The sequence below is a fragment of the Micromys minutus genome (assembly GCF_963924665.1).
Source record: "Micromys minutus genome assembly, chromosome: 33".
Lineage (NCBI taxonomy): Eukaryota > Metazoa > Chordata > Mammalia > Rodentia > Muridae > Micromys > Micromys minutus.
Genome location: NC_137968.1, coordinates 4253116 through 4280557, shown reverse-complemented (window position 1 = coordinate 4280557; position 27442 = coordinate 4253116). Strand labels below are relative to the sequence as shown.

The window sequence follows — 27442 nt, the reverse complement described above, 5'->3', positions numbered from 1 at the left end:
AGGAGTAGGCAGGGAGCAGGGCCAGGGTTGTAGGAGGAGTAGCACAGTTGGGCAGGATAGTCTTCTATGTATCGTTCCTTTATTCCTCTAGCTTGTCTCTGGGGCTGTAAGCAGGAATAGCTCAGCCCGTGATGCAAACACTGGGAGAAAGCGGCACTTTTATAAGGAAGACTTGGCTGTTGTGTGCAGGCATTGCTAATTTAGTGCTGTCTGTTGAGCAGAACTAACCCTGGGCTTTATGGAGAGCACAGTGAATTTAGTGGTAGTACGTAGACTTGATGCTAGAGACTTTGATTCCAGTTGAGTGCTCTGAGCATCCTGCCCTCTGCATGTGCTTGTGCTGGCCTTAACATCCCAGTAAAGACTACTCTGTAGGCTGTCTTACACGGTGCCTTGGCCGGGTCTCGAATTGTGTGTGTAGTGGCTGATGGAATTTGGGTTTTGGTTGTTTTATTTTTGAGAAGCAGTGTCCTTGCCACTGTAGCACAAGAACGAGCCTTGAGTTTGCAGTGCAGGCTCCTGAGCACTCTGCTCATAACGCAGGGCGTGGCTTTGGGCTACATCGGGTTTTCAGTTGTGTAATAAATATGAATAGATACTCTCACACTAAAGTTTCGACATTTCACCTCTCTGGATTGTAAAGGGGTTTTGTTTGTTTTTAGGGAGAATGGAGCTGACAGTATCTTGGACCTTGGATTATTAGACTCCTCAGAAAAGGTACAGGTAAGGGACTTTCAGTACATGTGATAATGAACAATTAGAACAACATCACCCCCCCCCCCCCCAGGAGATACAAATCATGTTTTATAGTCCAGAAAGCGAAAGGCATGTAGTTGTGCTATACAGAATCAAATATGAAATTGATTTAGTCAGACATTAATGAAAACCAAGTCAGTTGCTCTTGTGTTTGAACATGAAGCCTTGGAGACCCAGGGAACTGCACAGCAGAGGAGAGAAGCAGTGCAGGGTCTTAGGAGCCTCTCCTAGGAAGCTGCTGGTGCCTCCAGCCGGATGGGAAACCGGGCACGATATGGGCTGTTTCACAAGCTTCTGATGATGGCTCAGAGGATCAGACTCTGCAGCCACTTCCTTGGTCACAGTGAGGAAGAGCACAGAGTGCACATTCTGAACGACGGGAAGTAGCCCACAGACTGGACAGAGTAGTCCAACTTAACAGTTCTTTAGTGGCCGGGTAAAGCTGATCCTCGTCCTCTTCTACCCAAAGGACTTTGAGTGTGCCAGGCGTGCGTGTGCAGGACACTGGAGCAGCATAACCAACAGGCTTTCCCGTTAACGTCGTTATGCACACCTTTAAATGTGAATGCTGTTCGGTTTCCCTTTCACAGTGAATAATTTCAGAGAACCATTTCATAAAATGAGCTCAGGAATTTCATTCCTCATAATTTTGTTCACAGGAGAACCGAAAGCGGCATGGCTCCAGTCGGAGTGTGGTAGACATGGATTTAGATGACACTGACGACGGCGATGACAACGCTCCTTTGTTTTACCCACCGGGGAAGAGAGGCTTCTACACGCCAAGACCTGGCAAAAACACTGAGGCGAGGCTGAACTGTTTCCGAAACATTGGCAGGTAAACGGCTATTCTGACTACTCGGATCTGGGGACATGGGGTTCTGGGGATTGGACCCAGGGCTTTGTCGGTGCTAAACATGCTACACCACTGAGCTACTCCTCCAGCCCCAGGCTTTCTACGCAGGCTGGGCTGGGCTCAGGTTTGATTCCAGGGCTGGGGAGTCAAAGGTGTGTCACGACTCAGCTTAAAAAAGATTATTGGCTTTTAAATTGGATATGTACTCTATATTAGGTAGAAATAAGGATTAGTGAAATTTTCAAAGTTATATATATATTTATGTTTATGTATGTGGGACTAATTGTATAATTAGTTTTGAATTTAAATTATATTTCTGTTCTTATTTTTAGGATTCTTGGACTATGTCTGTTGCAAAATGAACTATGTCCTATCACATTGAATAGGCATGTAATTAAAGTGTTGCTTGGTAGAAAAGTAAGTTTGATGCATATAACTGCTTTTATAATTGTAAACATTTTCTTTTGCAAAGTAAATGACAGTAGCTATAGAGCATTCGCTTTGTTCTAAAGCATTATAAAAGGTATTGAGTGTACTTGGGAGCTGGCACAGTAGAGCAGGGAACGGCAGAGCTCGTCCTGCTGAAGAGAAGTTCTCCTGTAGCTTTGTAAAGCTTGCACACAGTGCTCGGCAGCCTGAGCCACCGTGTGGAGCATAGGGATAGTCTAAGTGACAGTTAAACGGTCTTCCTCTGGCTCGCAGAATCAGCTTGCTCTCCTTGTGTGCTGACAGTCTGACAGCCTGCAGGATTGAGGTGTGCTGGGTCAGAGTAACCCCCAAAACGGCCACAAGTGCTGAGTATCCGTCTTTTTCAGAGATGGCTGTACCAGAAACCTACTGTAAATGCGTTGTTAAAGCTGGAGTCTACTAATTGCCCCCTCACGGTTTAATTAGCGCACACTAATTGTACACAGTAATGAATTTATTACCCATCTTTGCCTGTGTAAATACCTGATCTGATGGCGTCCTCATTCTCCCCACCGCTCACCCCCTTCCTGCGCCCTTTGGTCAGCTTCTGTTTTCATGTCTTGTGTGACCCAGTGACTTACGTGTCACTAAGGTAGTGTACTGGAACGTGGACACTTGACCAGTGGGTAAATCACCAGAGAAAAGGGTCTGCCCTTCCACACCAGCCATTGTTACATCAACTGTTAGGGAGATGTGGGCACTGGGAGCCCTGCAGTCGGTGACTGGGTGTTTGCTGGCCCAGTCTGCAGCAGGTGACCAAGCTGTTCTGAGTTGGACATTTTAAGAGCTGTGTTCCATAGTCAGTTTCTGCAGCATTTCTCTGCCTTTTACACGTGTGTGCACACGTGCTTGCCTGCACCGACCTCTCACAACACACTTTTTGGTTCTTTGACCAGTTGAGCTTTCTGTCACATTGACGGAAGTTTAACAGCAGCACTAAACATAGAATTTTTAGAAGACAGTTATGTGGGCACACCACGTTCATTCCACAGAATAGCTCCAGAAGCCTTTTCACTAAGGCCTGTGGCCTCATCCCTTGGTATGTGATCACATTTGTGTCACCAAGTTCATTGCTTTTAGCCAAACCACGGGATACATCATGACCACGGGTGTTACAATGAGAGGGACAGATTTCCTTCTTTAGCTGAGACCACAGTTTAAGTTGTAACATGTTCCAGCTAAAACGCTCTTGCGCATAGAGTTTGGGTGAAGACTAAAGCTCTCAAACATGCAAGTGCTAATTTGTTGACGCTTTAGCTTATGAGATCTGATAGACTTCGGTTTAGTTTGGTGATGTGATGACCAAGTTTCTTAGAGCGGTCATTTGTCACTCGGCTCTAGTAACCTGTGTCATGTGGGGATGCCAAGCGCATATGGGAGGGATATTTAGTCAAGGGCCAGCTTATTCACATATCAATGTTCAATAAACTGGGCTGGCTTTCCCAGTTATTTTTGAAACTAATTCTTGTTTTTGTTACTACTACTACTAGAAAAGCATGCTGTTGGCTCACATCGTAGCAGTTAACTTTTTTATTCCCGTTTTGAAAAAGTAAATGAATTGTCAAACCAAAGATTTATTCATTTTCTCTCTTTAAAGCAGTTTTATGTATTTTGTGGGAAATTCTTTCATTACCGAACCTGTAAATAAAATCAGGGCTGGGACATAGCTCAGTAGTTGAGCACTTATTTAGCATGCACAAGTTCCTGGGTTCAATCCTTACCACTCCCCTCCCCGAGAAGTTAAAGTTGTTACAGATTTGAATTGACTTCTGTGTCTAGAACGGTCGCTTCTTTTGACTCTTTTGTGGCTATTTTCTCAGGTCAACTGGCACGACTTTGCTTTTTTCGACCCTGTAATGTATGAGAGTTTACGACAGCTGATCCTTGCATCGCAGAGTTCAGATGCTGATGCTGTTTTCTCAGCAATGGATTTGGCATTTGCAATTGACCTATGTAAAGAAGAGGGTGGAGGACAGGTAAAACAAACCCAACTTTCTAAGAGAGTTGGGTTATTTGTTACGCTTGTTTTATAAAGAACAGTTCAGGTTGGGAACCTAGAGAGAAAGTTGCATGAATGTGGGAGATCACAGAAGAATCCGGAACGGGTGAGGGGAAGAGTTCTTGTGAGCTGTACCTGCTTGTTAGAATTGCTTTTAAGTGTCACTGCTAAACTCTTTGTAGGTTGAACTTATTCCGAATGGTGTAAATATACCGGTCACTCCGCAGAATGTATATGAGTATGTAAGGAAATATGCAGAGCACAGAATGTTGGTGGTCGCAGAGCAGCCATTGCACGTAAGTCTTTTCTAGAAAGCACTATGCCAAGTGATTAACCCAGTAATCTGTTCTTCTGCAAAAGGCCGAAGTTTTCAAATTTAAGCGAGTGTACAACTAAATTCAAGAGTTCAGGCTATTAGTACTCGTTTTCTTTTGGATATAAGTATTGGAAAAGCTATGCAATCATCAGAAAGTAGTTCTGGTGAGCAAATGTTGAAAGGGGGCTTGTTGTGCTGAAACACAGTTCTTCAATCGCCCCGTCTCCCACCACCTGTACTTACTAATCTCCCCGTTAGGAAGTTTACTAGACTCAGTTACTCCTACTAAACAGACACCTCCAGCAACACAAGCAGAGGAGGAGGCTATGTTAGGCTGAACCTGAAGGGTTCCTAATTCAAGCTTCTTTCTCTATAGGGCACGGCAGGAGATGGCTTGTCACAGACAATGTCCTTCTTCCTCTGAGTATAAGATGCTTCAGCGCGTGTGCAGCATTGCTTAGGGGAAGCCTCAGAGTCACAGCCCAGGGTTCTTTTGGGGGCTAGCCCTATAAATGTTCCTGGCCGTATACCCAGCTGCCATTATGGAAGTTTTAGAGGAAAGCATGTTTCTACCATATTGTTAAGATCATTGGGTTATCTATGGGAAGGTTCATTGCCCTAGTCACAGCATTGGAGGGGGGCGTTTCAAACAGGAAGTTCTCAAGACAGCGACCCAGGGCCAGTTCGGCATTCAGGCCCCCTTCACAAAGATGAGCACATCATTCCTGTGGTGTTACTGCTTTCCCCTTCCAGGGTAAAATCCCTGAAAACTAAGAGGGGTGCTGACTCTTGTGCTGGGGATACTATACTGAGATTGAGTTACTGCTCCACCCACTACTTTCTAAGCTGCACATCAGCAGGCTACTTAATACTTTTGTTCATGGGTTTCATTTTGCAAAATGAGGCTGAGATTGAACCATTAATGCACCTAGGATATTTAGTATAGCGCTGGTTATTTTCCAGTAGATTTGGGCTTGAGTCTGGGAGGTTTGTCTTTATTGCTCTCTAGGATGCACTTTCACCAAACTGAAGTGATGCTTGGCTCATGCTGTCTCTGTTATTTATATAATGTAAGGAGTGATTTCCCTTTTCTCCTGGGCTGTAAGAACACAGAGTAACTTCTCAACTGCAGCCTATTTGCTGTGCTCAGCTTTTCCCTCTTTCTGTCTCGACTTTGTTAAGAGGAAAGTCACAATATTACATACAGCCCTGCTTTTTCTCCTCGCTTTAGGGAACTAATGTTTTTAGAGAATGCTGCTAAAATTAAAATTAAAATGTTGAGTTTTAATAGAGTAAACAGATGCCTTGGAAAATAAAGTACATTTACGTACTCTAGGCCATGAGAAAGGGTCTACTGGATGTGCTTCCAAAAAACTCCTTAGAAGACTTGACAGCAGAGGACTTCCGGCTCTTGGTGAACGGCTGTGGTGAAGTGAATGTGCAGATGCTGATCAGCTTCACTTCTTTCAATGATGAGTCAGGTAGGACAGCTGCCCCTCTGAGAGCTTGTTCACTGCCCTCTGAGGCCCTATAGACAGTCGGGTTGGCTTTTTATTTGTATTACATTTAAAGTATGATTAAATCAAGTTTAGTATTTTGATTAGCTTAGAATTAGTCTATTAGACCAAAGCAGGAGGATCTGAAGTTTGAGGTTGGCTTTAGATACATAGTGAGACTGTGTGTGAGTGTGCTAACATCCAACAAAAAGATGCTTGTAAGTTAGAACATAGTAAAATTGTTTGTTTGTGGTGGGAAAATAATGTTTATATGCTAAAGTAATAAAAATAATAAATGTTGGTTTTGTAGAGTTGTGACTGTAAAGACAAGTCACATGATTCTAGAAGCAAAAAAAAAGTGGTGATAATGTGCAAATAAGCTTTATCTCCGTGTGGGGTTTGCCCTGAAGTTGTTTCATTTTTTAGACATTCAAAGTGTAGAATGTAAAGCTATAAGAAGTTGGTTATGAAAACATAGCTATACCAAGATTTCTACATATATGAGTATGAATTTTCCCCTTTGTGTGTTTCCTGCTTTATTAAGTGGCCTCCACCAAATTATAGATTTAGGTTTTTTGAAATAGGGTCTATGGAGGATTGGCTGTCCTGGAGTTTACTATACAGACCACAGAGATCCCATCTGCCTCTGCTTCTGAGCGCTGGGATTAAAGATGGGATATCATGACAAATTCGAGTTACAGAACGTTTTAAACTATTTCTTTTTTCTTTTGTGTTTGGTAATTCATAGGTTGTTATGTAATGGATTTGTGCCACATTTTAATGTCAGTATTTAGAAGAACTTGTTTCAATTTAAAATCAAAACTATAGAAAGGAAAACAGATAACAGATATAAAGATACCAGATGGGCAACAGATGCATCATTTGAAAACTTGAGAAATTTAGAGTCTTTGGTGTCCCTTTCTTCCACCCTCTAGGCTCAGTGAATGCATGAGAAGCTGCCTTTTAAAAAGGTTTCATAAACTCAGTAGTGTGAGAAGCACTGGGTAAAGTCACAGGGAAGAGTCAGGGCTTCCAGATGAGGTTTATTGATGCTGAAAGATCACTTTTTCTCTCTTACTCATCTCAAATCAGGGTGACCTAATCAATTACGAAGGTTTGTAATTAGACAAGAAGCTTTGACTTCCTGTTAGGAATTAGATGTCTTAAAATTTAAAGTTTAATTTGTCTCTGTTTATATAAGAAGTTTACAGTATTCAAAAGGAACAACATCTAACACATTGAATTCATGTTCTCAGGGGAAAATGCTGAGAAGCTGCTCCAGTTCAAACGTTGGTTCTGGTCAATAGTGGAGAAAATGAGCATGGCCGAGCGACAGGACCTGGTAGGTCAGGTCCCACAGGCCTGCAGGATGTAGGACGCTGTTCTAGGGGTGGGATGCTGGGTCTCCCTCTGCAGAGTAGTTTACTGATAAAGTTCTGTGAAGTGTGCCACAGTGGCTGAGCATTCACCCCCCCTCCTCTCTCTTCCATTTCTCCCTTGTGTGTTTTATCTGCATATATGTCTAGGCACCATGTGCATGTAGTGCCTTCAGAGGCCAGAAGGCGGTGTCAGGTCACCCGGGACTAGAGTTACAGATAGTTCTGAGCCTTTGGGTGGTGGGGGAAGAGCATCCAGTATGCTCACCTGCCACTCTAACCCCATCTTGTTCATTCTGGAATGTTCCCATTGAGCCTTTTCTTAGCTGTTAAATGAGTAACATTAGACACTTACTGGGCATCATTGATTTACACTGTGTGTTGTACAAAATAAATTTGTGCTAGAAATCCATGTCACAGGGAATTTGATCCATTGTAGCTACTTCCCAATATTCAGTTATTGTTATAAAATTACTATGTACCATAATTAGCATTCATAAAACTATTATTCTGCCAGTAGATCATCTCTCCCCGTCTCTCCAAATCCTCCCTTGCTCTTTTTCAAATTCCGGGTCAGTGTCTCTGTGTCTTTGTCTCTCTTGCTCCTGTGTCATTGTGTGTTCATGTTCATAAGCACATAAGTAAAACTTGCCCCGCCTGGATGATGTGCATTTTAAAGGCTGACCGTTTGGTATTTATTTCTCCTCCTGGGCTTCCCCCCGTTCATACTAATATTCTTGTTGTTGTCCTTAGCTTGTATTTAGGCGGTTGTGTTAGTGAGGCTTTAGTTTAAACTGGGTTTTAACATCACAGTGGGCTGCTTGTGTTCATTATTACGCTGACTACTGAAGTACTGACGCCAGTGCTGTAATTGTACTTCTTGTTAGGTTTACTTCTGGACGTCAAGCCCGTCACTGCCCGCCAGTGAGGAAGGCTTTCAGCCCATGCCCTCCATCACGATAAGACCACCAGATGACCAGCATCTTCCTACCGCAAACACGTGTATTTCCCGACTCTATGTCCCACTGTATTCCTCCAAACAGATCCTCAAACAGAAGTTACTACTCGCCATTAAGACCAAGAATTTTGGTTTTGTGTAGAGTATAAAAAGTGTGTATTGCTGTGTAATATTACTAGCTAATTTTGTAGATTTTTTTTTTTCCCATTTGTCTATAAAAGTTTATGGAAGTTAATGCTGTCATACCCCCTGGTGGTACCTTAAAGAAGATTAAATGCAGACATTCCTTGCTGAGTTTGTAGCTTAAAGGCCTGAAGTACTGGCGTCTTTTCTCTATGATGGTTTGCTGGTTGCCAACTTCCAGGTCTAACCCCAGCCAAAGATGACAGCAGAGCAAATAATTTACACTGTGATTTATCTTTTTTGCTGAGGGGGAAAAAATGTAAAATGTTCTGAAAATTCACTGCTGCCTTTGTGGAAAGTGTTTCAGCAAAGGTTCTTGTATAGAGGGAATAGGGAATTTCAAAATAAAAAATTAAGTATGTTCTGTGTTTTCATTTTAACTTTTTTATGGTGTCATTTGTGGTTGGCTGTGAACCATGTATATGGAACTTGTAGAAAGTTCTTGGCATTCAGATTTTGCAAACGATCACGTTTACCTATAAAAGAAACCCACTTTTATTGTGGGTTATTTCAGCTTCATTAAGCTTTAGGATACTAAATACCAGTAATGATTTTGCATGTAATGTGTTCATTTGGGAGAGGCACTTTTCTGTACATTGGATGGGCCGAGGCACAGCACCTTCTCACAGTCACCCTTTTTCTTTGTATCCCTGTTTGAGTGCTGGTGGACAGTCACTCTGTCCTTGAGTTCTATCCAGACATCTGTACTAAGGTGATTCAGCTCTGTGTACTCAGCCTGGGCACTTTCTGATAACTGTAAAATGTTTTATAAGATCATGATTACTGAAAATACATTTTGGAAAAATTTAAATGTTCGTGAGCAGCTTAACTACTTTTGTATCTAGTCTTTTTTAAAAAATCTTGTTACATTTTACTTTTTTAAATAAATTACAGAAGAACTGTCAAGTAACATTGAAGAAACAGTTTTTATTTATATTATACATTTTTAAAGCTAGGGGCAATGCACTGATGTGGTTATTTATACATTTTTTTTTTAAGTTTATATACATGTGAATATAAGAAAGCTAAGAAAACCAGTCCACATTTTACAGTTAGCAGAGAATCCTAGATGGCACCCTGCCAGGCCTTTTTTTTTTCCCCCTTTCTTTTTTTTAAACAAGTAGAAGTAAAGTGTGATCATTAATCGGCACAGACGGATTGTTAACTAAGCAACAGGGATTTTGATTTTGTTTTCTAAAAGACTGTGGTCTGGGACCAATACACTTACATTTGTGGACTTCGCAGTTTTACTCAGTGGGATAGCAAGGATTTAAACCGGTTACTTTATAAATATAAAGAAAAGAGTGAGCGCTCTGTTGTCTCTCACCCGCCTTCAGTGCCTGTCAGGACTTCTGGCCTTCTGGCCTTGGGTAGTTTTCATGTTTAAAGGGACTGTGCTTTTTTTTTTTTTTTTTTTTTTTTTTTTTTGGACTGTGCTTTTATCATGTAACTTCCTGTATAAGACTGAATCACACGACATTCTCAACCGTGCGGACACTAAAGATACGAAACACACAACGCCTGGCTGTGTTAGATACGCAAATTAGCCAAAGTGACACCTGGTTTCTATGTCTAAATACTACACTGAATTAAGAGCTAACAAACACGAATGTGTCCAAAAGGAGTAAAACATAAGTATAACCCTTGTGTGTGCCCGGCAGGCTTGAAACCATCAGGTGAGAACAGCTTACCTGTGACCACACTTAAATAATATTACTGAAAGAATGAAAGTATTTAAAATAATGCAATATTTCAAATGCAAGATGTCTGAGGTCTTCCGTTCTGTTTAAAATGCCTTTAGTAATATCAAGAGCATGGTAAGGTTTGGTTGTTGTTATTATTTTTATCTTCTGTGTGTGAGGCGTTTGGGATGTTTTATGTTTTTCTGTTTTGTTTGTTTTTGTATGTGTGTGTATGTGGGTGGGTGAGTTTTTTTTTTTTTTTTTGTTTTGTTTTGTTTTTCAGTAAAGCATAAAATGGTTTAAATGTAAAATAAAGTCATAAAAAATAAGGTTCTCTTTTGGTCTTGTTAAGTAAAACAGAACTGGAGACAGTTTAGGAAACTGGAGATGAACTTCACTGGAGCTTTTGAAGTTTGGCTACTTCCCGCATCCCTAAAGTGTGGGTACCAAGATGCTCTGGAGTGGTTTGCTGCCACAGGCTTGAGAGGATGTTTCCAAAGGAATCCTTTTACTGCTTAATACTTGTTCCCAGACAGTGTCTCCGCTGTAAAGGTAGGGTCTCCTTAGGAATGTAACAACTGTAAGACTCAAGCTAAAGTGAAATCTTTCCTCGAAGGAGTAATTCCACGCTTGCAAAGATCTACTTGTTACTGCAGATTACTGGACACCCTAAATGGTAGAAGCCTTTGTAATAGAGCAGCATCCAAGTAAACTGTAAAATTCAGCCCAGAGAGCAGTCCATTTCACATGTGAATACCAGTCTACTGCAGAAGTTTTTCAAAGCCAAGCCTTTCCAACTTGGAATCCATCACAAAGTGCAGCTGTGGATCGCCGAGGCTCTCCGTGGGTCAGGGCTGGATGAGCATGCTTTCTCACCAGGGCACGGCCATTAAAATGGGTACGATATACAGATAAACCAGTCACGTGCCACACAAATGCATTTACAGTGTCATTTACTTAAGAACACAACTGCTAACAATCCAGAAATGCTGGGTTCCTGATTATATATTAACTTCCTCTTCATGATTGTTAGTAAGTACTTAGTGTGTGCTCAGTACTTCCTCAGTTTGTCTCCTCGCTGTCCTGGGGGAACTGACTTACGGTTAGCCACCTGTTAAATGCTAAGCCGATAAGGTCTAAATAAAGGTGGGACACAATGACAGGCACTGAGCCAAGTACTAGAGTGGTGAGCATCAGCTTCCTTCTCCCTCCCTCCCTCCCTCCCTCCCTTCCTTCCTTCTTCCTTCCTCCCCTCCTTCCTTCCTCCCTCCCTCCCTTCCTTCCTTCCTTTCTTCCTTCCTTCCTTTCTTCCTTCCTTCCTTCCTCCCTCCCTTCCTTTCTCCCTTCCTTCCTCCCCTCCTTCCTCCCTCCCTCCCTCCCTTCCTCTCTTCCTCCCTCCCTCCCTCCCTTCCTCCCTCCCTTCCTTCCTCCCTCCCTTCCTTCCTTCCTCCCTCCCTCCCCTCCTTCCTCCCTCCCTCCTTCCTCCTCCCTTCCTCCCTCCCTCCTTCCCTTCCTTCCTTCCTCCCTTCCTCCCTCCCTCCCTCCCTCCCTTCCTTCCTCCCTTCCTTCCTCCCTTCCTGTAAGTAGAAGTAGCACAGGTTAGACCCTGGAAGGTGATAAACATTCAGAAAGGCAGCACAAGGCGCTGCTTTATGCAGGAACGTTTGGTAACACTAGACTGGCCTAAATCATTTGAACATAAATGTGTTTGAGTGTCGAAGGCGAGCATCTGCTTCAGCATAACTGTTGCACTAAACTCTGTATACTCTGAAAGAAGGCAGGGGTGCATGCTTAATTTTAAGTTAAATGGTGTAGAGTGGGGAGTGCTGAACATAAACACGTGACTAAGCATGTGTGAAGCCTTAGAAGTCTGTAATCTGAAATACACAGTTGTAGAAGTCCAAGGGCAATTTTGTGGAGTTGGTTCTCCATATGTAAGTTCCAGGGATGAAACTCAAGCCCCCATCTTGATCACCCAACATTTTTGACTTAACAGTTGCAGTGACCAATATTAACTTAGAACTCTCTGTTCATTTCCTTTGTCCTGGGTTTATATCATGGACGCTCCAGTGCCTAAAAGGTTTCTGTGGGGAAAATGGTCTTGAAACTTAAAGCAGACAATCTGTATTAGTGACTGCGGATTTGTTTGAGTTAACTGCTTTTTTCCAATGTGGCTTGAAGCTGTCACAGCTCCAGCAGCAAATATAAGGTCGAGGCACACTCAGCTGTCCAGTGAAGAGCTTTTGCCACAGGCATTGTTGATTCCCTAGCTGCCCATGTTTTCAAACCTGTGGTTTAATATCATTTACCCATTTGACATCTTCCACAGCTGCTTTGCCTGCATGTGTGTCTGCACTGCATGTATGCAGTACCCATGTAGCACAGAAGAGTGTGTTGGGTCCCTTGGAACTAGGACTACAGAACGGTGTGAGCCTTCATGTGGGATCTGGGAATTGAACCTGGAAAGAGCAGTCGGTTCTCTTAACAGCGGAGTCATCGCCCCCGCCCTAGGAAGATGTTAACAGTATTAACTCGTTCTTTCTTGCATTCCCATTACCTTATGCGAAGCTTGCACCGTTCTGCCCATAGCCTGTTCTAGTTGGCTCTGATCGCTACACTTCCAAATATGCAACCCCCTCCACTGCAAGTCTTTCTGAACAAGTAAGCCTGGCTTGCTAAATATGACTCCATAATATTTCTGTGGTTTAAAAGCAAGAGTTTGGTGGTTGCCAGTTTTCTGCAAGGATTTTATTTTAGTTGTGAGGAGAGCCTCAAGACTCACTGCTCCCATAGAGCTACCTTGCGGACTCCTTTCCCCGTATCCCCCCAGCCCTCGCCACCCAGATTCCTTTTTCTGTATTTAGAAGTGACGGCGACTAGCTTTCCGAACTGTCAGTAGATCTTTGCAATGCCCTCGTTACGCTGGTTTTGTAGACTTGAGTTGTCCAGATTTTGCATCTGTCCAGATTTCAAAAGAAAAACCTGGGAACTCAACATGTGAAAGGGACCGAGTCATATGTGCTTGTATGCTCTCTTAGAGCAGGTACCGCTTCAGTGAAACAGTGAATAGACATTTCTATTTGCTGTGATTTCAGAAGAGTCTAATAAAGACTTGGGAGCGATCATTTGAGAGGCAGCGCCATTTAGTTGAGGAATCAAAGTATTGTGAGTTTCATGGTTTGTGAATGTAGGCAGCCGATCACAATAACACAGCACTGGAAATGCTCACTGAAGAGAAAACTGATGTGTTCCTAAGACAGGAAGCATTTAGTAAAAAGACACTGCTATTATATGAGGGGACAAGAATTTCCCACGAGTGGTTTCATGCTCTGTGGCCCTTTTCTGTCCCGTGTGTCATTTTTTTTGTATGCTCAGTACCTAACATTGCGCTTTACTGGTGCTGATTGTTTGGGACACTAAAAATGAGTTCCCTTGGAACATTTTTCTCTCTCCCTGGTTGCTCTTAACAACAAAGATCATCATCTGTTTACCATGTGAATGTCTGCTGCTACTCCTAAGAAAGTCACGTCGCACCTTCATATTTCCATGGGCTGAAGAATCAAGATCAGTGCTGAAGAGAAACCATGATACTGGAGAAGCAAACTATTAGCACAGCTGGCAAGAGGGGTAGTTTCTGCCTTCTCCATTTCTGAAGTCAAAATGGCATTTGCCTCTGACCACTGCTTATAGCTTGGTCTTTGGTTGCTTTTGTACTACAGTATCTGAGAATTGGTGGGAAGTAAAAAGTGGATTTGACTTTGGCCTCTTGAACTCTGAGTAACATCAGCACCAAGGACAGAGACCCTACCTCAATACAAACATTAACTGCTCTTGAAGATAGAAGTTCAGTTTCCCAGTACCCTGTATCTCCAGCTCCAAGACATCCAACAGCCTTTTCTGAACTTCACAGATACCTACACACACACACACACACACACACCTCCGCACAGAGACATAACATTCATATACTTTAAAAATATTCTCCTTGCTTTACTGTAGGTCCAAACAGGTTCTTGTCTTGCAGGTACTAGAGCGGAAGTGCTGTCCGGTGTCCACACTCCGCTGAGTGGAGGGTTGGGGAATACTGTCTGCCCTGTAAAAAGGCCAAGTGGGACTCTGCAAACGGAAGAGACTTCAGCTGAACAGAGCTGTGAAAGTTCTCCATGTCTGTGCTCTGAGAAGGGAGGGTCACTTGGGATTCCTCATATTCCTTACTTGAGGAAGCAGATTGTGGAATTCTGTGCCATGCTAAGCATTCACTTTCTTCCAAAATGACAGATTTCAGGGAGTATCGAGCAGGCCCTTTTATCTGCATCTAGATGCTCTTTTCTGTCTTCGTGCAGAATTACTCTCAAAAGTGCTTTGAAGCATTGTTTGGTGGATTTAAGTGAATGGTCCTTTGCTTGTAATTCATCTGCCATGCAACCTTTGTAAGTTGTCTTTTGTTATTTGATCATATTGCTCTAAGAAAGAGTAAGGGCAACTCTCCACTTCAGGGTAGGCTTTAGAGCTTAAAGCAACGTTTCTGCCAGGTGTCGATGTCATAGCAAAGCTCTTTCCAGAATCTACTGAAAATCTCTCACTTCACATTTTTGGTTGTTTTCTGAGATCGGCTCTTAATGTGTAGCTCAAGCTGACCTTGATGTGACGATACTCCTGTCCCTTCCCCACCCCTATCTAAAATCCTGGGATCCGAGGTGATAAGCACCGTTCACCTTGTTTTTATTCGTTTATCTTGTTTGCGTTTGTATACAGGTAGGGGTAGTGCTGAACATTGTACAAGCAAGCCAACCAAGATCATTCCCACCATCATGGTTCACTATCTTTGGCCTTTACAATACAGAAGGATATTGGGGTCTACTATGTTTTGGCTGCTTAACCTTGGTAATTTATCTTCAGGTTCGGTTTTTAAATCTGGAACATGTAAAAAGAAAAAAGGCAGTATCGACTACAAGGAGATGTGTCAACGATTAGTTCACATAAAGGGCTATAGCAGTGTAGAACCCATCAGGTTGTGAAGAAGTGTCGCCCTCTAACCCTGCCCTCCACATCCCATCCAGCGGGGAGCTCTACAGCCACCCCCTGACAGTCACTCGGACTGACTGTGTGGACCCACCCGTGTCGCTGGGGCACCACGAGGACTGGGGATGTACCAGCGTGCCTGGAGCCAGTGGACGCTCCAGAATTCGGAGCAGGCGACAGACAGGGCGGGAGCGTGGAGGTTGGGGAGCAAGAGTGGGCGGGGTCATGCGACACCGAAGAACAGGCTTGAAGCGCCCTGATACTGCGGACTGGACTTAGGCGGCCATCACCAGCTTAGAGCCTTGCAGGGTGTAGAGAAGCCGGCCGGCAGGAAGCAGCGCTCTCAGGCGAGGGGCGGGGCTACCTGCGGGGCGGGGCCGGCGGGAGAGGCGGATCTGTGGGGCGGGGCTGGCCGAGGTAGGCGGATCTCTGGGCGTGGGGCGGAGCCGGCCGAGGTAGGCGGATCCCTGGGCGTGGGGCGGGGCCGGCTGAGGTAGGCGGATCTCTCGGCGTGGGGGGGGGCCGGCTGAGGTAGGCGGATCTCTCGGCTTGGGGCGGGGCCGGCAGGAAAGGCGGATCTGTGGGGCGGGGCCGGCAGGAAAGGCGGATCTGTGGGGCGGGGCCGGCTGAGATAGGCGGATCTCTGGGCGTGGGGTGGGGCCGGCTGAGGTAGGCGGATCCTTGGGCGTGGGGCGGGGCCGGCCGACGTGGGCGGATCTCTGGGCGTGGGCGGGGCCGGCTGAGGTAGGCGGATCTCTGGGCGTGGGGCGGGGCCGGCCGAAGTAGGCGGATCTCTCGGCGTGGGGCGGGGCCGGCCGAAGTAGGCGGATCTCTGGGCGTGGGGCGGGGCCGGCCGAAGTAGGCGGATCTCTGGGCGTGGGGCGGGGCCGGCCGAGGTAGGCGGATCTCTGGGCGTGGGCGGGGCCGGCAGGAAAGGCGGATCTCGGGGCGCCGTGGGTAGCGTGCCTGGGCGGAGCCACCGCAGGTAGGGCCCTTTAATGGCCAGGCTAGAAGCCTGGACCCGTGCGGCTGGGCGGGCCCGGAGCAGGAGGAGGCTCGCTCGGCGCAGGCTGGTTGGCTCCCTCCATCTGGTCTTACTCGGATTTGGCCGGCTGCGCTCAGTTCAAGTCGGGTGGCTCTGGCCGAGTCTACGCGATGGGCGACCCGGAAAGGCCGGAAGCGGCCAGGCCGGAGGAGGGTGAGGTAAATGTCGCAGTCGCTTCATCCTCCACGCCAGGGTCAAGTCCGGAGTTTAGGTTGCAAGTTGCGTAGTATTTGATTCGTCGCCGTCGGAAACACTGCGCAGGCCGGAAGGAGGCTAGTGCTGGGGGGAGTCGGGGAAGCTGGCCCCGGGGAAGGCTGAGCGGGGCCCTGAGCTGCTCGGCTCGGGGCTGGCCAAGGACAACGCTGGCGGGCTCGTCTGGAGCCCTGGCGGGTGAAAGAGGGCTGTGTACCCAAGAGAGGCGTGCCATCGTGTGAGGGACCCGTGTGGCTTGACACGGGTGGATGAGGGGCGGAGACGGCAGGAGGAGGGAGGGATGGGAGAGCAAAGTTAGACTGGAGACCAGTTTTGCCCGCTCAGAACTTCTAACTGAATCTTCGGGGCGCCTGCTTCTTCATTTCGACAGTGGAAGTGTTGCAAAGAATGAAGTGCTTTATGCAAAGTGCCACGGTGCTCAATAAATCTAAAATTAACCTGCTCATCCTCTGTGTCAGCACAAAGAAGTATGTAATAGCAGCAAATAAATATGAATGCATAGTGTAAGCTGTCACCGTATGATTTTCAATACCCCACTTTGGGGACAAATATTCTGAGCCACCTAGAATATGAGTAATACTTTTTTTGTATGTGAGCCTGTTTCTCTGCTTAGTGTCTTGAAGTTAGTACTGTGGCAAGATGGAGGGGGAAGCATAAAGGCCTCAGCCCACATACATTCATGCTTAAACTGCCATTTCTAGGAAAAGATGGAGATTCTGAATTGAATTTTTATAATGTAAGCATTTAATAATAAAGTGTGACTAGGCCTTAATTTTTCTCCTGGAAACAGATACTTAGTACCAGTATTCAGATTCCTCTGGTTTGCCAGTGACACCAGGAGTCATTCTAGCCTAATACCTGAAAGTTAATTTTTTTTTTTTCATTTCTCTTGATTCATAGGGAAGAGAGTTTTAAACCTAGACTAAATTTTAGCGAGTACTTTTAATGAATCCAAGAGCTTTTGAGATGCAGGGTTATCTTAAGCACTTTGTTTTTCTGGATATGATAGGGCAGTGTGGGCTTTTCATATCAGAACCGTCTGGAGTAATTAATAAAAACGAAATTACCAAGCCGACAAACTACATTTGTAACAAGCACTTCGGGTGATCTTAGCACAGTTGACTTAGGGTCATCTTAAAGTATAGTAGATGAGGTTTATTAGTCTCCTTATACTATATGTAGATTTTGCATGCGAATCTATAGAGAATGGGGTCCACAGCATTCAACAATTCCTCAAAGTCCCCAAGATTAGAAAATTTAGGCCAGGGGCTGGAGAGATGGCTCAGTGGTTAAAAGCACCGACTGCTCTTCCAGAGGTCCTGAGTTCAAATCCCAGCAACCACATGGTGGCTCACAACCATCTGTAATGAGATCTGATGCCCTCTTCTGGTGTGTCTGAAGACAGTTACACTGTACTTATATATAATAAATAAATAAATCTTAAAAAGAAGAAAAGAAAGCTTAGGCCAGAATGACAATTCTAAGACTCCTTACAAGAAGGAGTCTTAGAATTACAACAACTCTCCAAGTTGTTGATTCTCACCCAAGTGATCCACCAGCTTTTTGAGATTTATTTATGGATACAAGAATAAAATGGTACTTAAAAAATATATATGTATATATATATATATGTATGTATATGTATGTATGTATGTATATGTATGTATGTATGTATGTATATGACTGCAGCCGCATGCAGATAAGTGGAAGAGACACAATAGGCAACCACATCGGAGGCATGGAGAATGCCAGTCGAGCTTAGTAGGTGCTTACTGGGGCACCATTAGCCAGAAGTTTGTCTCAGCAACACTTCATACCAGAGGACCAGAAACTAAGACAAAACTAAAAGCCCAGTGTTGGAGAAGATGGTGGACTCCTGCCAAGATCACCTAGTGCAGCTTTACCCCAGGTTCCCATCAGCTCACCTTGGTCCCTCTGCCTTCAGTCTTCCCAGCCCTGTTTCCCGTTGCCGAGTGATTCGCTCTTACTTCCCTCATTAAGCTCTCAATTCTAGATAAAACTCAATAAATAAGCCTTCTAGAAAAGTTTTTAAATCAAAGCCCAGGTACTTTTTTTATTCCAGTTTTCACACCTTAATTCTCTCCTATTCTCATTTCCGGAACTCGTATGGCATATATTAGCAAACTTTTGTTTCTTTTTCTAATTCTTCCTCTTTCTCTCTCTCTCTTTTTTTTTTTTTTTTTTTTTAGATTTATTTATTTATTATATGTAAGCACACTGTAGCTATCTTCAGACACACCAGAAGAGGACATCAGATCCCATTACAGATGGTTGTGAGCCACCATGTGGTTGCTGGGATTTGAACTCAGGACCCCAGGAAGAGCAAGCAGTCAGCGCTCTTAACCTCTAAGCCCTTTCTAATTCTTCCTATATAAGGAATATCTGTCTTTCAGTTGACACTTTTATTCATGTTAATTTCCATTCAGAAACTCTTCCTGATCATCCACCCATAGAGATCATTTTATAACGTATTCAGCAGGCAGAAACTGAGAGCAAGGAGCGTTAGGAGAAGAGCCTAAGAGGTTATGCTACCACATCTTTGAATTGTTTTTTTTTTTTTTTTCCTCACAGAATTAATTTTCTACCCTCTTAGGCTGATTGACATCCAGACTCTGGATCCTTTATAGAATTCTTCTCATTGAGACTTTAGCTAGATCAGGTCACTCCTGCCTTTGTTTGTCCTCCGTCCTTTCCAGTCTGTACCCCCTTATCTTCCCTACTATCAGCTCTTTACACACTAGCATTGTCTTCCGTACCCCCTTGTCTCTGTCTGTCTTCCTTTCCTTCCTTCCATCCTCCCCTCTCCTCCCCTCCCTTCTCATCTCTTTTCTCTTTCCGTCTGGACCTCAGCCTGGACATCCCAGGCTACCCCTCAGAGTTACTATGTAGCTGAAGATGACCTAGAACTTTTTCATCCATCTTCTGGGCCTAGTTTATGTGGCACTGGGGACAGGACACAGGGTTTGGTGCACAGTGTGCAAGCATCCTTCAGCAAACACTCTTCTAAATGAGCTGCGTCCCAGCTTCTAAATGTTGGCATTCTTTAGCATCATCCAAGGTTGTGTTTGCACTTGTCTTCCTGTTCCTGATAGGTTCTCTTTTGATAATCCACTTTCTTGGCAATTATTACTAGGGTTCCCATCACTATTGGGCCACAGTGTTAGATTTTTATCTGTTGACTAGAAACTTTGAGCCGGATTTTGTTATTTTTATTGACAAATTTCACTTTATAGATTGTCGTAATTGTGCTATGGCAGGAACACAGATGGACATGTTTGTGTCTTTCTACAATGTCAGAGTTTATTGAGTGATGACAAATTCACAGGGTACAGCAGTTTCAGTGGCAGCAATTTGCCAGATTACCCTGCCTTCCTTTGGCGATCTGGCCGAGGAAAAGGTACATCCTTTTGTTTCGATCTTAGTTATTAGTATTAACTCTCACATCACACACAGCAAGCGAACATTTCTCTGCGTGTGCAGTTCACAGAGTGAATATAAGTTAAAGTGACTACGGCAGAGTTTCAGAAGAAATGGAAACAGAGAAATGCAAATGGAGGGTGTATTGGTAAAACAATGAACTCAGAGCCCGCCACATCAAAGAGTCTGTTGTAGAGATTCAGTCACCACTGAAACTGAAGGTGTAGTTGGCTACAGAGCAAGGAAGACGGAACCGTGTTAGAAGAAGAATTAGTAGCTTCTGGTCCACATGGGTGGAGGCCAGTCAACAGAAAGGACCAAGCTGAGAGACAGAGACAGTCAAGCCCCAGAGACAAGTTCTCTTCTTGTAGGTCTTTCACACATGCGCATGTGCTCAGCAAGTGTCGAATGATAGGAGGGTATGGAGCCATTACCGTTACCCTGCTCGGTACCCACAACTTTATGACGTTTGTGTGAGCGGTTTATACTCCTTATCTGTTCCTTCTGATAAGATCTTGAGCCTGGATTTCCTAATAAGATTTTTAGTACTCTCATGTAATTACCCCTAAGGCCTCAGTTCGCCTGCTAAATGTAAGGGCGGTACCCTTTCTACTACCAGAAACAAGTCATCTGCCACTGTATGACATTGCGTAGTGCTAGACAGTGATTTTTACTTGTCTTCCTCCATCCATAAAACTGAGTCAAAAGCTGCCTGTAAAAATGAATCTGGGCACAGCCTAAATGAGCCACTTTTATATAAGATGGAGGAACTCAGGAAGCTCCCTCTCAATAGGATTAACAGCTTTGTGCTACTGGTGGCACAAGTTTGGTTAAACTAATTTGAGAATGGACAGATTGTTGTCTGAATATCTAGCTGTTTCCCACACATTGAGCATATTCTATGTTGCTCTTATTTCTTGTAAAAAATCTCACGCTTGCAGACGTTGAACATTTGTAGCTAGAACTAATTATCTTTTTAAAAATTATTTCTGTGTGTATGTAGTAAGTATATAAGCATCAGGAGAATATATGTGTGCATTTGGCTGGGTGCACATATTCCATTGGACAAGAAATGGAAAACATACTAATTTAATTTTTTTTCTTTTTAGTTCTTTTAAGATCTGCCTCATTTCTACAAGTTACCATAAAATGCATATCCAATAATGTTACTTGTCAGATTAAAATCCTTCCCTGACTTCCAAAACTACCTTTGGAGGTTCGGTGGCCTGCTCCAAAGTTTTTAAAATGTAATTTTAAAATTTCCATTTAGTATACAAAACTGACACACCCAAGCTAACTTCAGATAAAATTTAGCCAAGGATTAATATTTTAGAACCCATAGGCTATTTCTCTCCTTTTTTTTTTTCTTAAAATGACAGTGAAACTTTTTTTTTTTGTATAACAGAAGATTGTTTCAAAGTGGTTATAGGCAAATAGATATGGCAGAATTTATATTTACATCCAAGGCCCTTTCCATAGGCACTAATACCTGAGCCCATCTTTCAAATAAAATCATAATTATAATGCCAATTGATAAACCCACTTTTGTCTAGAATAATATTAAATTTCTATTTGTAGAATTATTTATAAAGTCATTCAAAGGAATTGTGACACTTGACAAATTTGTCTTGAATTCAGATATAAATGGAAGGTAAAGACTTATATATGACTTAGCCAACAATTTCTTTGTATATTATCTTTGTCTTTTTTCAAGACAGAGTTTCTCTGTGATCCCTGGCTAGCCTGGAACTAAGTGTAGATCAGGCTGGCTTTGAACTCAGATCCACTAGCTTCTACCTCCTGAGTACTGGATTAATGCCTGACATTTCACATTCTCTTAATCACGTGCTACTAATCAGACCACCATGTGAAAGACATGCAGGCCGTGACCCCTTTAGGGGTTGCCTAAGACTAACATAAAACACAGATCTTTACTTAAAATTCACAACAGTAGCAAAATTAGAGTTATGAAGTCACAATGAAAATAATCTTATAGCTGGGGGGCATCATATCATGAGAAACTGTATTGAAGGGTTACGGCATTAGGAAGGTTGAGAACTGTTAGGTAAATATTAAATGGTGGCTAACCTTTTCTCTGTCTGGCACTGCTGGGATCTCTAACTTGGCATTCTATGTCACCTCTAAGAACTCAGGCCTGGCTCACTCTACAGCCCCTGTTGCTTCTGTCCTGGGTGGATACAACCGCCCAGTGTGTTGTTTTCACCCACTTCCTCTTGGCATGTTGTTGCCAAGCCTTAGACACACACATCCCAACCCTGTGGTGGGCTTTATGTGTTCCACCACTACACCCTTTGAACCCAATTAAGGAGTCACATCAAAGAACACACCAAACTATGCCAATCCAATAGGTATAATATAATATAATTTGCCAACCTAGATAAGTTAAATGATCTTGTACAGTTCTATTCCTTATAAAACATTCATAACAATCTTATTTATGAAGAGATGCTCTGAGAGAAACATAAACATCAGACTCCATCTTTGTTCCTCCCTGAATCTCCTCTCCTCTACTCTTCTGTTTTCCTAGCCTCTTCTCCACCCACCTCTCCACTATCCAATCATGTGTCACCTTAACATCAACCCACAGAGAACCACTGTCCTAAGATACGGTTTCTTACCACAGGTCTACCAAGTGTTCCCTGAAGAGTCTTACCTGGACCTCTTCAAACTGTATTAACATATGCATTATGAAATGTGTTGACTCTGGCCAGTTCAAAGGTTTATGTTAGTTAACCCTCTTCGTATGACAAATATTTAGTAATACTTTCTAAGGTAAATTCTTTAATTCTTCATGAATTAATGCCATCGACATTCATGAATACTACTTTGCCCATATTATTATGTTGATTTTTATCAGGGTAGAACAGAAAGACTGAGTATACAGATGTCACTTACTTTCCAATTTAGAGGTACTAGCCTTCAGAAGGTTCACAAATTCTAAGACTGACTAGTTGTTTCTTGTAAAAACTCGAAGGTCAAGATGCTTGGTTCCAAAGGGTTACTACTTGTGTTTTCCTTCCCAGCTTTCAGAATGCCCTGTCTAGCAAACAGCGTAGTGGTAGAGATTTCTAGTTCTCAATGGATACCTCAATAATATCGTACATCACACATGAAAATGCAGAATAGTATTAGAAGAAATAAATTTATTTCTAGAAAGATGAAAAGAGCTATATGAGCCACACAGATTGAGTTAGGGAGACAGTTTATTTGGTAAAGTGCCTGCTGTGTAAGTATGAGAACCTCAGCTCACATTACTAATAGACCACACACACACACACATACACACACACACACACATATACACACACACACACACACACACACACACGCATACACCTGCTTACTCTAGACCTCTGCCCTTTTCATTTGGGCTCAGGTGTAGCTAGTGTTGCACTTGAATATCCATCTCCATCTCTCCTCCTCTCCTCAGAGTCTCACTGTAGCCCAGATTGGCCTCAGTGTAGCCATCTTCCTGCTAAAAGCAACTCCTGAGTGCTGGCGTCACAGGCGTGTTCCAGTGTGTCTAGCTAAGACTTACTCCACTGCCATTCTCTAGTGCAGAGTTAAAGTTCCTTTCTGGGAATCACAAGGTACTGGTGGATCAAAAATCAACTCACCTCAGTAATCAATGGTCACAAAATCATTTTAGAAGAATTCAGCATTTGAAACCATGAAAAATACACTGTAAGCTCTCTGTAGCATCTTTTGATATGACTGACAGCCGCTAACTTGTGACCAAGGATGCTAATTTGTCCATACAAGTAGAAACGGTTTTGTACCATAAAGAATAACCTGAAGTGCTAGTAAGAACAGCAGTGGTCTATGGAATGCGACGGTAGATAAAGGAGAAACATTGTTGGAAAGGCGTTTATAGGTAAGTATTGTAGTATTTCAGCTAAAATCAGGAAAAATTAAAAAAAAATGTATCCGGTAACAATGGCTCCTCACGTCAGCATTCTGAATCCGAGTGGCACCGGAGGGACATTTTGTTCACCACCTTAGCTATTTTCCCGACGTTATAATTGGTTGGTGTGCCCTGTATTATACTTAGAGTAGCAATAGCCAGGATGATCTTAGTGCCTGCTGTGCACCTGGTATGGGGGATTTTGGGTAATCGGAACCATCTCATTCAGTAAGAATCTCGGAGCAGCAGAAAGTTTGGCTTAGAGAAACGAAGCCATTTCCCTTCGTCCTAGTGTCCGCAGGTGCCCGCTGCTCAGCTAACTGCAAGGGGTCTCTACTCAGTGCTTCCCCAGCCTGCGCTACCTCCTGAACTGTCCCCAGATGTCTGGATAGGGCTTGAGTCGGAGAGAAATCGCCATGTAATAGAAGCGTTTGTGCTTTGTTTTTAAAAAGCGATTCTGCTCAGAGACAAAAGCAAATGCGGTGAGGTCCAATGAAGAGCCACTCCTAAGAAAGAGCTCCCGACGGTTTGTCATCTTTCCGATCCAGTACCCCGATATTTGGAGAATGTATAAGCAGGCACAGGCATCTTTCTGGACAGCAGAAGAGGTACGTGGTATTGCCTGGGACTCATTCACTCTTGCCTTACAGAACAGAAATATTTTCACTTCTAAGCATAATTCATCTAGATCATCCGTGCTCATCAACAATAAAGATAACTGTCAATCAGCTTGTCTTGAACACAATTAGATTAGTATCTGTACGTAAGTTTCTTGGTACAAGAAAATGACAGTCAGTCTGCCAGATTTTTGTGTTTGTTTCCAAGACCTTTCTGTGAGCCCATGGTCATGGTGCTCTTGCCTTTACTCCTAAGAAACTGTAGACCATTTTTTACCTCTTAAGATTTATTATTTTCCTCTGTGCATGATGAGTGTTTGCCTGTGTGTTATGGGCATGCGTCACGTGTGTGCCTGGCGCCCTCAGGGTCCAGCAGAGATTGTTGGGTTCCCAGGAATTGGAGTTGGAGGCGTCTGTGGACAGTCGTGTGAGTCTTAACCACTGAGCTGGCTCTGCAGCCAGCCCATGGGCTTTGTTTTTAGATAGGTTCTTGGACTGCTGTGACTACATGAGCCCAATATTGGATTTGTTTGTTTTTGTACTCGCTCATTTATGTGTGTGTGTTTGGACTGTTGACCTGACGTCATCAGGCTAAGCCTCTGGCAGCAAACAGCTTTCTCTACTGAGCCGTCTTGCCAGGCCTAACACCACCTTATACTTACGGCCAGCAGAATGAACAGAATTGCAGCCTATACTTGTAAAAAAATGAAGGGTGAGAACCGGGCGTGGGGTGCACACCTTTAGTCCCAGCGTTCAGGATGCAATGGCAGGCGAATCCCTGAGTTTGAGGCCAGCCTGGTCTACAGAGTGAGTTCCAGGACAGCCAGGGCTACACAGAGAAACCCTGCCTCCAAAAGAAAACAACAAAAACCTGCCAAAAGGGTGAGGACCCTATACTAGCTTGAGAGGTGGATCTGGCTGGACAGACCGGGAAATGTTAAGTTTTCCACCTTCAAAGGGCGTTGACCACTCAAGTTAGATAATACTTGCTGGTTTAATAAACACAAGTATCTAAGCAAATGATAGATGTATAATTTAATTCAACACACAAATAGTTATTGTCTTTGTTATTTAGTTATTTCTTATTGTTCACGGTAGCGACATAACACACTTGCTCTGCATGAATCAGTAAGCATCCCTGTCTCCGGATAGCTGTTCTCTATGTGAGTAAACATCATAGGAGCTGTATGCCTGTCAGTCAAGACACCAGATCTGGGCTAGCAAGGCGACTCACTGGACAAAAGCACTTTCTGAACAGCCTGATGGCCCGAGTTTGGTTCGTGGCATCTACAGTGGAAAGAATAGAGTAAATTTTGAATTTTCCTCTCTGATCTCTATGGAACACACATGATCTGTTTCTCTCACCCCATCTCTTACACACACACACACACACACACACCACATATGTGTGCAATAAATAGATAGATAAGTAATTGGCTTTGGAAAGAGACCAAATATATTCATGGAAATAACACCATTCAGTGCAAATTCTGCCCTGCCGCACACTGTCTGTGGACGTGTCTCTCATCTCTCTTGCACTCTCATTCTTAGCCAGGCTAATAGTGTGTGACTCACTGGGTTGTTATAAGGATCAATGAAATAGTCACAGTCGTATTTGACACTTGTAAGCACCAAGTAAATGTAAAATATGACTTCACACAAAGAATGGGGAAGTTTTAACCTAGTATTTTAAAAGACACCAGTGTCTGAAATTTCTTTACACTATTTTGAATATTTATCTGCCTCTGTTGTATTGTCAGAATTACTGTTGTATATTGTAGTTGACGTACAGAGCAAACACCACAGGAGCAGGTCCTCACCGTGATCTGCACACCTGACTGTCCCTGTTTGTCTGTGGTTTTCGAAAGCTTCTGTTAGATTCGGTTCAGAGAACAAGGAGAGCACACGGCTGATCTTTCTGTTCCTCATGTTTTAAACAGGTACCCGCGATATTTGGGCTCCTGAAAAATTCACCGGAAACTAATTGCTGCGTTTTGAAACAGTAATAAATGTCTCATGACCAAGAAAGACTAATAAAAGAATTAAAACACACAGTTACCATGGATTTTGCAGGAAGCTTCAAATGCATGTTTTGAAAGGAAGTCAAAGATATTTTTAGTCCAACATCTTAAACAAATTGTGTGAAACACAGTTAAGTTTATATTCTAGTTTTAAGATCTGTGGTTGGGTTTAATTCCCAAATAACAGACACCGATTTAGAAGACAAAGCACAGGCTGGGACCCTTTTTAAGCCGGTTCGGCAATTCCTATAATCAGCCTTTTGTCACTATGACAAAAATACCTAAGAAAATGAAGTTATATAGTAACAGCGCCACAGGGTAGCAACCACGCCTTTATTTTAAGCTGTCAGGTCTGTAGTGATGAACAGCAGCGAGAGCCAGCTGAGAAACAGTCAGGTACATCTAAGGACCGCTTGAAAAGCTTGGACTTGCCAAATCTTACAGTGCATCAGCCCTCTAGTTCCAAAGAGTAACCCTGTGCGCAATTTTATGGCTATTTCTATTCTCTATAACGAGAGGAAGCCGTATCTACAAATTGCTTTAGAACCGGGTTCTCTCTTCCTGACGAGGGGACTAGCACCAGCAGAGTCGGGGCTGTCCTTTCACAGTGAAGGGTCACAGTAACTGCCGTGACAGTGACAAATGCCTCCCGACTAACGTTACCTGATCTACTATATGAACGACTAGTTTTCACTCTGTCCTGTTTCTCTTCTTTCACTTGGCACGATGCCACTAGCTTTATTAATTTTCCTATCTTAAAAGTGTATCCTGGTCAATTAAATTAGCCAAAAAAAAAAAAAAAAAAGCGGGTTCCTTCACAAATGTCCTTCCCCTCTTTCTTCACCCCCACTTCTACCCTCATCCCCACTTCCTTGAATGTGCCAGGATTGCTTTGGGTTCTTTTAAACAAATGTTACTGGATATGATTAACGTCTAGATCATGATGTTGTAAAATATGTACACGCACTCGTACACACAGAGACACACGAATGCACATGTATATAAACTTTCTCCCATTAGCAAACATACATACAGTCTCACATACTCACCCATTTCCTCCTGTGTGGCAGGAGC

The 27442-nt window shown here is 43.5% G+C and overlaps 2 protein-coding genes across 5 annotated transcripts in view; both read left to right on the top strand.

The window, feature by feature from the left end:
* UBR5 (ubiquitin protein ligase E3 component n-recognin 5) overlaps window positions 1-8785 on the top strand; it is a 97088-nt gene extending 88303 nt beyond the window's left edge. For all 4 annotated transcript variants that reach the window (XM_080909467.1, XM_080909464.1, XM_080909466.1 and 1 more), the window contains exons 52-59: window positions 663-723; window positions 1416-1591; window positions 1942-2026; window positions 3898-4053; window positions 4259-4372; window positions 5729-5873; window positions 7145-7230; window positions 8152-8785. In XM_080909467.1, the coding sequence (XP_080765593.1) occupies window positions 663-723; window positions 1416-1591; window positions 1942-2026; window positions 3898-4053; window positions 4259-4372; window positions 5729-5873; window positions 7145-7230; window positions 8152-8364 (1036 nt within the window). In that variant the 3' untranslated portion in view covers window positions 8365-8785. The remainder of the gene's footprint in view (window positions 1-662; window positions 724-1415; window positions 1592-1941; window positions 2027-3897; window positions 4054-4258; window positions 4373-5728; window positions 5874-7144; window positions 7231-8151) is intronic.
* A 7353-nt stretch (window positions 8786-16138) lies between these two features.
* The window catches only part of RRM2B (ribonucleotide reductase regulatory TP53 inducible subunit M2B), a 26249-nt gene continuing 14945 nt past the window's right edge, over window positions 16139-27442 (top strand). The window contains exons 1-2 of the mRNA XM_080909356.1: window positions 16139-16312; window positions 24183-24338. Of these exons, the coding sequence (XP_080765482.1) occupies window positions 16265-16312; window positions 24183-24338 (204 nt within the window). The 5' untranslated portion in view covers window positions 16139-16264. The remainder of the gene's footprint in view (window positions 16313-24182; window positions 24339-27442) is intronic.